This window comes from Telopea speciosissima, chromosome 1 (genome assembly GCF_018873765.1).
Source record: "Telopea speciosissima isolate NSW1024214 ecotype Mountain lineage chromosome 1, Tspe_v1, whole genome shotgun sequence".
NCBI lineage: Eukaryota > Viridiplantae > Streptophyta > Magnoliopsida > Proteales > Proteaceae > Telopea > Telopea speciosissima.
Window position 1 is genome coordinate 84,697,679 of NC_057916.1, and position 11,850 is coordinate 84,709,528.

Below are 11,850 nucleotides of genomic sequence, written 5' to 3' on the forward strand. Positions count from 1 at the left end.
TCAATGTCCATCAAACCGCCGAGCTTCATGCACAGAGACATTTGATTTCAGTTTAAGGGAAAATTAAGAGGTCACGGGGTGCCTTGAAGAGAATCTAGATTGCTCTTGGAGGCTTTGCCTGATATAGTTTTAGACTGTTCCTTTTTTTCTTTCCCTCAAAAAATTCATTTAAGACAAAAAAAGATCCTGCAGCTGATGCCCATATTAATAGATGATTTGGAGACGACAGTATATCAGTGAAAATTCAATACCAGTTTCACTTCCAATCCCCTCAGAAAAACATACTGCCCAACTACTTATCATCTACCCTTCTATTGCCTTTGGCTTGAATCCAGAAGGCACTAGAGGCAGTAAAAAAAAAAAGTAAAAACAGGAAAATCAATCCATTTTGCTCCTGGTATCGAGAAAATTTTGTTTGCGTAATGAACAATTATTACAAAGATTGTATTCTGCTGGAAAAAAAATAAAAAAACTTTCCTATAATTACAAATACCATATATGTAAGGTCAAAAATTGGGTTAAGAGAAATGGTCTGTCAAAATTGGGTTAAAGGAATGGTCTGTCAAAAATTGGGTTAGAGAATGGTCTCCACCAGTGTAGTTCCTTGAAGCATGGTTCCACAATGGTGCCAACGTTTTCATCTTTGAGGTGAATCATCTCCATAAAAGATTGCAGTGGTTTATTATTAATCCCTGTCATGCCACCTTAACCAGCAGGTATGGGGAAAGATTAAATCTTCCCTTGCTCAACCTGTATGTATCATGAGGTTGCACTTCTCTGGTGTAGGAAATATTTCACAACTTCATAGAAGGAAACAACAATTCCAACTGATGGGCCAGCTCGACCAACGCGTGGACCAAGACCTGTATAGAGCCCTTTCATCCCTCCATTCCTGTTCCAGCAAAGAGTTTTAACACCATTAATTTAGTAGAAAACACACACACAGTTGTCTGCTGAACCGAAAAATTAATAAGCTTGAGTGCTTGACCAAGACGGCTGAAAATAGAATTGGAAAGAGCAACAAATCAAGTTGCATCTTCATCTGCACGTTCATTCCTTTTTACCCTTTTCTTTGGGGGTTTTTTTGGGTGGGGGGGGGGTTTGGGGGGAATGAATCTGGCTAGGGTGTGTGGAGGTAAAAGTGAAGGGAGGAAGCACCAGATATTGGAAAGAATTAACCTCAACCACTATAGCTGTAATAAAAGTGTGCCTTTCTCAATTTCCATTATTGTTAACAATTTTACAAGTCATATATAATATCACAGTTAAGGGTGTACCCAGTGCACGAGGCTCTCGCCACTGCAGGGTCTGGGGAGAGTCATAACGCATACAGTCTTACACCTGCTTTTGCAGAGAGGCTGTTTCCATACTCGAACCCGTGACCACTTGGTCACAATGGAGCAACCTTACCGTTGCACCAAGGCCCACCCTCATGTAATATCACAGTTATCTAAGATTAAAAAAAAAAATTATTGGGGGGAGGGTGTCATTATCGCATGTTCAATGAAGTCTGATGAACAAGAGGTAATGAGAAACTATTTCTCAAAATTTTCTGCAATTTTCAATATCAAACGACAGCGCCCCAACTACTTTCAAATTTTCTCACCTATTTCAAACATAGCCAGTCCTAGTCAAAACCGTACCCAACAGCCCATCCCCGAACAGACCCAATTTTACATCTACATTAAAATTTCATTAAAATCTTAAATTTACTAATCATTCAATTGCGTTCAGCGCTTACCTAAAATCAATTTAGGCTATTGGACAGAACATTCAAAATCCTAAATTTCTCGATTTCAAGCCCTAAAACCTTGACCTGCTCTAAAATCCAGATTTGGCTCATTATAAAATGCACTAAACCTCAACCACCTGTAAAATTTAAATCATAACCACCTTTCATTTTGGCCTCTAAAAGACTAAACTTCCCCCCGCCCCACCTTCCAAAAAAAAAAAAAAAACTCCAAGAAAGAGGAAAAGAAAATACATTGTCTGGCAGTATGTTGGCAGCTAAAACATGTATCCTGTGTTACATGGTTAAACCCTGAAAACCCCAACATAATTAAGACATGATACAAACCATACCATGTTTCCATGGAATTTTCCAAGCAGCTTCCTTTTGTGAATCCATACCATACAGGCCCAAATGTTAAAAAAGAGGGAGAAAGGGGGAAGAAAAGCAGAAGAGACATACCTCCAGACCTCCATTAGTGTTTGTTTGGTTGTCATATTTAATGCCCTCTTTGGATCCTTCTGAAATCAGAAACATCAATTTCACTAGTTAGTAGTCTAGCAAAGATTAGTCCATACAATATATAAAGCAATTTGATCGGAAACCCTCCGGTAGATAGCAAATTTGAAATAAAACTGGTGCGTGTGTGTCAATCTATGCATGCAATAACACAAGTACAGAGCATCCAGTCTATTTTTCCCTCTATGCAGGAAGTTTCAGCAGATGCTTCCAATCGATCATGCCACTATCACAAGGCAGTAGAAGCCTTCCGTTCTGGAATTCCTTTTCCCCCCAACTTGATACTTGGAAATTATAAAAACTAGTCATTATACAGGAAGCGTCCACAGCCCAATAGAACATAAAACTGAAGTGAAGGGTTTAAAACTTGTTATCGGCAATGGAATCAGGATGATAAGGGTCATCCAATCTGGTCCAATCTGAAGATGGGATCAAGCTAATAAGGGACGGCCAATCTAGCCCAATCCAAAGACAACTGCTAGAGAGCAGTTGGTTGGAGGGGTCCCAGGGAGCCAAGAGATCAACTCTCCTGTGTTCACCGTGCGCGTTAAAGCTGCCCCTTCTCCCTCCTCTCTCTCCCCTCTTATCCCACCTTCCCCTAGTAAACATAATGTAATGATATTGATTTCGGGCCCAATAAAGTGCAGTATCAGAGTATATGTATTGGCTGGATCAATGTTGGGTCTTAGCAATCCCGAAACTTCAATCATTTATTTAAGTGAATAGGATGCTGTGAAAAGTAAACCAATCCAAACTCCCCAACTCCAGATGGTCTCCATCTAATGAATGAACCATGTGATCTCCAAAGGGGCTGAGGGGCCTATCCTATGTAGTTAACAAGAACCCAGATAAAATATCAAGTTTGGCTTTGAGAAATGACCTCTATTTGCCTTCGGGTTTTTGCAACATCTAGAGGACATGTCGCAGCAGCAGCAAGGCTACCAGCAACAAAACCCGCAGCAAAATTTGCACCAAAGACACTTGCTGCATTGGCTTCTTCACCCACCAGACCAAGAAGAGTTCTCCTAATCTGTAAATAAATAAAAAGAAAAAGAAAAAATCATAAAAAAAATTTATGTAAAAGAAAATCACAATGAACCATAAATACGTCCATGGCACTGCTTTTAAGAATGAAATATTACAGGCTCTAATGTTGACCAGCAAATTGCAGAGAAAGGAACATCACGGGCAAGTTGTGCTCCAACCCCAGTCCACAAGACACGGTAACTTTGCACTGCTTCAAATAAAATAGGTCAATCAGAACATGCAATCAAATGGTATCGTGCTGAAATAAGAAGATATGCTTATAGCAAGAAAGGAAGATCAGGGAAAAAATAACCAAATGAAACCAAATAAGACATTCAACATAGCGACTTTTAATGAGTAAACATATGCCCAGATCATATCCATCAAAACATTCGTAAAACCCTCATAAATCTTGGTTACTGTTGTCAGAAATCTGATTTTTACCGAAATTCCCTTTGGTGAGGTTCACCAAATTATAAATAGATACATAAGCACAACATGATGTCCATAGTCTCCCCCCAAAACCAAAAGGCCAACAACAACTCAGCCTTATCCCAACAAAATGGGGTCGGCAGCATAGATCCAAGTAAAGAAAAAGTAAGCAAAAAAGTAGAACAGCAATACCCACCTAATCGATGCTCCTTACTACTACTACCAGGTCATTATAAGCCTGCCCCTATCTCTTCCTTGTACTGGTGCATCTCAAGGCCTCCGTCCGACATGACCAAACCGCCTCAAACGACTCCCTCAAAGCTTCTCATGAACAGGGCTACTCCCAACTTGTGCCACATCCATCACAGCTCTAAACCGTTCAATCCTATCTATATCTATCCTAGTCTAAGAATTTACCACAACAGCCACTTCTTAAAGGGCTACTCCCAACATGTCCAACATCCATTACTCTCCGCCACACTTAGTTTAACTACAAGCGACTTCTTAACAGCCCAATACTCTGCATCATTCATCATGTTTTGGGGAGCATTACTCAACAACAACAACAACAATATCATACCCCAGCTAAATAGGGTCCGCCACATAGATCCATGCTCTCCAATCCACTCTATTTGAAGTCATACCTGGTACGAGGCTTAAGCTAACCATGTCTTTCCACACCACTTCTCCTATGGTTATTTTGGGTCTGCCTCTGGCTCTTCTAGTTCCCTCAATCCAAATCAAGTCACTCCTCTGTACTAGGGCCATGGAAAGAGAACTCAGTCGAAACCACTGAGATATCTAGGTTTTTTGAGATGTGGGTGGAGTTAAAAAAGTAACTAGTTTCAACCTGTTTCGACCGAAACAACCCATATTTTGCAAGTTTCGACACTCATGCCCATCGAAACTTGAGGAAACCTGGCTCGAAACTAAGACAAACAGTTATTTATGCCAGAAACCAAGACAGACACTTATTTATGCCTAATATCATTTAAGTAAATGTATTTGTATTTCATTTACTTAAGATATTATTCATAGATAAGCAAATACTCCCTATTTGAATCCGATAAAAATACTTTAAAAAAAACACAAATTCCAAACGGGTAAAAAGTCAACCTCCCTCCCAGTTCAAGAACAAAAACTGGATTTTCGACGGTAGGTGAAATATTCAACTTTCTAATGCTGGGGTTTTTCTCAAATCTATAAATTCCATAAATCTTAATATGGTAGAACATTGCTAAAACCCAAAAGAGCGGTAAAATATTTATGTTTTGATGTCTAAAAAATTATTTTCATTCAGAGCCATTTTGACAGCATTCGCGCACACCAAATTAACTTTGACCAGAACATAACTTTTTCAATATAAATTAGATTTAAACAATCTTAGATTTCCAACAACAAATCCAAGATTGCTTAAATCTGATTTATATTGAAGTGGTTATGTTCCGGTCAATGTTAATTTGGTGTGTGCGAATGCAGTCAAAATGGATCTAATTGAAAATAAATTTTTAGACATCAAAACAAATGAATATCTTACCACACTTTTGGAATTATTTCATTTACTTAAATGGTATTTGGCATAAATAAGTGTCTGTCTAAACAACTATGATTTTCCGTACACTATACGTACACTAGTAAACTTAGGTAAAAATCCACAAGTACAATTTGAGTTTTTTTTTTGTAAAAATAGTTCATGCATTGTGTTTAAAAAGTAAAAAATAGGCTGTATACAAAAAATCAAATTAAAAAAAAAAAACATTTCTGGGCCTCGAAACTACCAGGTCGAGTTGGCTGGGAAAAAATCACAAGTTTCGACCGAGATGAAACCCGAGTTTTAGAACCTTGACTGGGGCATCCGAAGGCCTCTGCTTAACATGGTCATGCCTATATAATATTTTGTTCATGTAAGAGTGTGCAAGGTAGATCTATACCAATTATTACTCAGGAAAGAAGAAAGGTCCACACTAGCAAACTCCTTGATACATATAAGATTAGCCCTCCAATGGACGTACACCACGAGGTAAAGACTCCAGCCCAAAGCCACGCAAGAAAGTCCGCACATGATCGGTTTAAGGCCACAAAGAGATCATTAAGGCCAAGATTCCTCACACCAAACTGATGACCAGAACTTTCCACATGGCCAACCAACTTCAAACTCCCCACGATGCCAACTGTGAATCGGTACAATGGTTCCTGCTCAGATCTCCCAACTCAAGACATTCCTTGTCCTATAAATAGAACAAGGAATGATCAACGTACCCAGGTGAAATGATAATATCTTAAGCCTACTGCTCTTCCTATTCTAGCTCCACTATTGTTTCTCTGAGATCTAACTTATCAAAGAGTCCCCCCCCCCCCAAGAGCTCAATCCGGTTAGCTCTTCCATCACGTTTCTTGACTTTTCGTACGCAGATTCACCTCATGCGGATTTCAGCTGCAACAGTCTTTATTATGTAGCTGTTTGTGGGATGTTCACTAATCTAATTTGTTTTGTTAAGTTGTACTTTTGTCATCCTATTAAGAGAATTTTTTGCTATTTTCCATTGTTGGTCCACTTTATATTAGAAGTAAAACAGTCTTGACTTTTAATGTAGACATTATCTTGGGTAATACTTTACATTGCTGACTTTAATTTAATATCCATGATTCATAACTCACAAGATATATCTGTCAAAAAAAATATTCATAAGAGGAACAAGATTTGCAAATTCTTCACTATACAATCACAAATAAATTAAGACGAGAATTTAAAAAACTAAATTAACAGTATTGTCAAACAGATCTGAATATTATGACAGTAATACTAAGACAACCAGATCCAATGCAAATATCCAAAAAAGAAAACTTACAGTTTTGAAAATTGTTACTTGAGCCCCTAACAGGGGAGAGGACCCCAAGGAGAGTCTCCCATACTCCTGGAGGCTTTGCACCAATTGTAATCTCTTTAAATGCCTAACATCATAAAGAGAAAAACAAATTAAGTGATCTTTCTAATAAAATCTATATAGCTGTAAATAGTATCCAATTTAAATGACAACAGATGTTTGAAAACTCAAGTGAATCAAAAAATAAATTCATAGAAATAAGCAAAACTTCTAACTAATACTTGATAAATCCAATATGAAATTACTCTCTACAGCAGAATCGAGGAAAGTCCCTCATAGATACTCATAAAGTCATAATACTGTTCTAGTTTCCAGTATGCTAGCTGCATCAAAAAATTTAGAGAGGAAAATAATGTATTTCCTTATACTAAGCATACCATTTATTGTTCATACTGCACACACTAATGAAGAGCATCAGTCTTCTAAACTGAAGATCCATAGTTTGATTCAAAATTTAATAAAGAAGGAAAAGGCGCATACTATTGGGAATGCTATTGAACGTCAAAGACAATTCTGCTCGACAAAACATAAGATGTAGAATATTCAAGTTCCCCATTCTCATTCAGGAACATGTTATTTTTTGTATATTTATATGGGTAAAGGTCTCCTACATGGTCACTCGGGAAACCTTACCTAAATGGCCCTAAAAATCAGCCACATGGCAGATCAGATGGGGTTCAAATCAGTGGAGAGGTAGACCGATATATCCCCTGCTCACATGTCAGATTTCAGCCCCATTGGATTTTACCATGTAGCAAAATAAATCTTTGAAAATTCAAATAATAGGAGAGTGCATAGCCATACATGGGAATGCAAGACGATAAATGGGAGGGCATTTAATTGAATTAGGCTCTGAATTAGATACATGGCTAATCGAGACCAAATCCTCCCTATCCAACAGTCAAAATCGCCACATCATCCGTTCACGTGGCCCAAAATGATAAGACTGTTAAAATGCACTTCCTACGTGTGTGAAGGAAATCTAACCTATTTATTATACAGAATATTGCATGATAAATGTAATTACTAATTTACAAAGTGTGATACCTGCATTCGAGTTCTCGCCAGTTCAATGGGATAGCAAGAAATGCAAGCTAATGATCGCGCTGCTGAGCCAGCAATTAAGGGGACATATGGTGTCAAGTTTGGAGCATTCTTGGACGTAAATTCCTCGATCCAGTTGCGGAAAAAGTCATAGCAAGGTAAGTATATCCCCACCTGGTCAAACATTTTAAAAAAACATTGACTAGATTATCAAGAAGACAATAAAGGGATCCAGTAAAGTACCAAAAAACAATTAACAAATGCACTAAGGAACTTACAGTTGGTATTGCCAATGCTAAACCTGCATTTGTGCCTCTCCACAGCCTTGTAAACCCCTCCTGTGCAAATTCTCTCAAGTTAAACATCTTATAACCAATTATATAAATAATGGTAAGAGGCAAAGATGGACAATTACATAAATCACAAATCCATGGATTATAAAACCTGCTCTAGAGCATGCACATCTAGAAAAGAGCTGCTTCAGTTGCTTATTTCTTATTATGTGGTATTCTCTTTAACATCTATAATATAACAGTTCTCTTATAGGATTTTCAATTTATGCTAGTAACTCCCATTAATCCCAAGCCAAGGTTGTTAAATGCCAGCCCCAGCAGAATCAAGGGTTGGGCTGGATCAATCAGGTATTGACTTGAGCCAGGGTGCTTTTCCTCCTTCAAGTGAGACATCAGAATCCTAATTTTGTAGTCGACAAAAGAAAAAACACCAAAAAAAATTGTAAGATCTGCTCAGGCTGTTGTTGTTTATTAAGAATTAAAAGTTAAAATTTTCCCATTTTCATTTTCAGTTACCTCCCATAAGGAATAGGTTATTTATTCATGTATAGATGTTGAACATGGACAGCATTATAAGATATTTATTTTGTTGTCCAATGGTTTATTTCTGCTAGTCTAATCAGTTATAAATTTTTCATTCCGATTTTAAAGTATTAAAAATTTGTTTGGATGACATCCAAGAATTCACTCAATTCTCTTTGCAATTATTTTATCCTTACTTTACAGCATTTGTCAGAATCTAGGCCAAACAGCTCACGAGAGTTCATAAACAAAAGAGACCAATAAGAAGAATTTCCCCAGCCTTCTTTCCGTGATGCTGTTTGGACCAGTCTGGATTTAATAACAACAATAAGTATAAATTTCTTTTATGCTAAACAAGATGCCTTTAAACACCTGTCTCCTCAAAACTAATGTAATTTTCTCCCTTACCAACCTGTTGTATTATTTTGTAGAAGACATCGAACGTTCCTTTATACTGAAAACAATCAGAAGGACAAACTGCTCCAGTACCAACCATTCCACCACGAGTGCAATATGGAGAACATCTCAGATCTGAAAAAAACTGTTCCAATGTATTCCAATCTATGATGAGTATCTAGCAACTTTCTTAGGAGCATGTCAGTTCCAAAATCAACGAATATTAATCATAGAAAAGAAAGTGTAGCTATTTTGAGTTAATCATTTGATTTCATGAAAAGTGTAACAAACGGTCAACTAGAAACAGTAAAAAAAAAAAGTAACAGAAGCAAAAAGGGTTCAATAAGATAAAAGAAATAAAAGGGCAATGATCATAATGATGTATTCCAAACTACAATTCTTAATTAAGTTTGGGGCTATTCTCAGCCCAAATAATCTCTCTCCCCGCCATCTGCCCACTAGAAGAACAGATTTCCCTAGTGGATATATCTTCAATCATAGTTGTCACAGCATCTAGGTGTCCCAAGGCGTTGGAGGGGCATGGAATCATTAGTTGTCAAGGCAGCCTCCTTGGCGACCCCTTGACAACTATGTCCTCAATCCTACAACACACCACTGAAATAATTCTACTACTTAGGGAACACCTTCAACATTTTACAAGTTCTACCTTCTGATGATTCTCATGCCATTCTTCCATTTTTTGGGGTAAGAGAAAGAAGCATCACTTGCCAACCCTAACAAAATGCACTTTAAGCAACCCTTGACATCATCATTCCATCAACATCACTAGTGGATCAACAGTAAAATCAAGGATCACTAAAAGGTAAGAGCAATTTTCATTAATAAGCAGTGGTATCCATGTACTTCACCACATGGATACATTGTTTTAACATAGGATGTAATAAGAGTCCGTAAATGGTACAAGACCCGAGACCATTGCCATGTATCCCACAAAATAATGATCTTCGATACTATTATTTCAGATTTTCACAATTTTTTTTAAGTGTAGATGGTTATAATCTTTTGACATTACCATAGTATTAGTAAACTAATTAATCTAAATCAAGTCAAATTGGAAAATCAGCCCCCATTTGTAAGAATGAAGTCATTGAAACAATGTACTACAAATCCCTTTCTCATGTAAAATATGTAAGAAGATATTAGACATAATAACTAAAATACTGAAATTCCGACTTCATCAAATATAGCTTCCACCCAAGAGATTCTGTAAAAATAAAAGAAAAATTGAACACTACGTACCGCATTTGGTCCAAGAGATGACATACGGCCACTAAAATTATGCTGCGTACTAGAATAAGGAACTCCAGCAGCCTGTGCTTGCAACCTAGTCTGGCAGAGGTAAAGCATTAGAAACATAAGGGACGCAAGAGTAAAAGTGCAAGAATCAGCGATGAACCATCACACGTTCTGAAAATTACAGTTTATTTTAATTTAATTAGTTTTTTTTTTTTTTTTTTTGGGGGGGGGAAGGGGGGTTGTTCAATATCTACACAAAAGAAACAAGTTTCAAATCAACGTAATAGGGAATATCAACAACCACTCTCAGAACTACATACTTCCCATCAACACCTTAGACAGAGAGAGAAAGGGTGATATAAATAATTTTTTTCGGGAAGAATCACACATCAAGCATCAAGATATATAGTTAAATTTGAAAATAATCATATGAAAACTAACTTTTAATCAATCTCCTACACCGGATCAAAAGGCAATGAAAACTGAACACAATTTTAAAAAATCAATGACAAGAACCAAAAATTCAATTCACCATGTCAAAGATGAAAGAGAAAAAAATATTGACTTTCTAAAGCTGACATGAAAAACCTAACAGAAACTAAGAAGAGGAAAAACACATTAAGAGAACTCAGAACTAGAAAATGTTGCCTTTCTAAGGTTGAAGTGAAAAACCTAACAGAAAATAAGAAAACGATTACATTTGAATAAATTGGGGGAAAAAAGTATATTGGCTGTGGAAAAACATTAGGGAAAAATAAGAAATTAAAGGGAAGAATGGAACAAAGAACCCGAAACATCACATACGAAGATCCCCACGGTAACATAACTAAAGATCGAATGCAATAAGCTCACGATATCCAACCAACAATCTCAACAGGAGGATGAAAATTTGCAATCACATTAAAGTTTAAACCACTAGAAGTATTAAATTCATAGGAGAAGAGATGAAACAATAAATACCTTCGCAACATCAAGGGGATTAACTAGGATTGCCGACAGAACGGCGGCACCTGAGGCAGAGACGGCCCTTTCTCCGAAACTCAAATTGACATTGGAAAGGGTGTTAGAGTGGTGGGGTTGAGGAGGAGAAGCTTCCCTCCCCTCTATAAACATCGCTTCCGACATGGAAGAAACATTACTGTCGAAATCAACTCTCGACGCCGCTGCACCAATCCATGATGGGAGGGTTTGCCTTGAACCTACCATCCCTTTCGACCCTCAAATGGTCAAAGCAGGGGAAAAACGAAGGCCAAAAACCAAGAAAGATGGATTCAAATGGGAAGGGAAAAAAAGGGTTGGATGAATCAGTGATCCGAGGGACAATAAAAATAATTATAGATGAGAACTACACACAAAACACCCTGTGAAAAAATGGAGGCAAAGTAACCCGAGAAAGTGGGAATCATCGCGAATGACTAAAGAGGCGAGCTTCATTCCTTACTTGGAATGACGAAAGAGAAATACGATTAGTACCTAAACCAAAAAAAAAAAACATGAAAAGGACAAACACAAAGCAGAAGGCCTTCTGCTTAATGGCTTCCGACGAAAGAGACCCTCCTCGGCTATTTAAGGTCGTGCCTCAAGAAAGTAGTGGTAGATTTCTTCCTCTGCAGTATCTAGAGACAATCTAGAGAGAGAGCGAGAGAATGAGGGAGTGAGGGAGGGAGATTTTCTAGGGTTCTGATCTGTGGATGGGAGTGGAGACTGGAGAGTAGAGGGAGGGGAACCGGTCTAGATTTGAGAGCCC

At 37.6% G+C, this 11,850-nt stretch overlaps 1 protein-coding gene across 2 annotated transcripts in view; it reads right to left on the reverse strand.

Annotated features, from left to right (window-relative positions):
* LOC122645122 (mitochondrial carrier protein MTM1-like) overlaps positions 1–11,523 on the reverse strand; it is a 37,624-nt gene extending 26,101 nt beyond the window's left edge. Inside the window, exons 1-11 of one of the 2 annotated variants that reach the window (XM_043838474.1) lie at positions 11,399–11,523; positions 11,064–11,313; positions 10,107–10,196; positions 8,863–8,991; positions 7,914–7,973; positions 7,639–7,809; positions 6,556–6,658; positions 3,391–3,482; positions 3,129–3,278; positions 2,192–2,250; positions 756–892 (exon numbers count right to left, since the gene is read on the reverse strand). In XM_043838474.1, the coding sequence (XP_043694409.1) occupies positions 760–892; positions 2,192–2,250; positions 3,129–3,278; positions 3,391–3,482; positions 6,556–6,658; positions 7,639–7,809; positions 7,914–7,973; positions 8,863–8,991; positions 10,107–10,196; positions 11,064–11,309 (1,233 nt within the window). In that variant the 5' untranslated portion in view covers positions 11,310–11,313; positions 11,399–11,523 and the 3' untranslated portion in view covers positions 756–759. Of the gene's footprint in view, positions 1–537; positions 893–2,191; positions 2,251–3,128; positions 3,279–3,390; positions 3,483–6,555; positions 6,659–7,638; positions 7,810–7,913; positions 7,974–8,862; positions 8,992–10,106; positions 10,197–11,063; positions 11,316–11,398 lie in introns of those variants that run through there. The other variant, XM_043838467.1, reaches the window with a different exon arrangement.
* Positions 11,524–11,850: the final 327 nt, after the last annotated feature.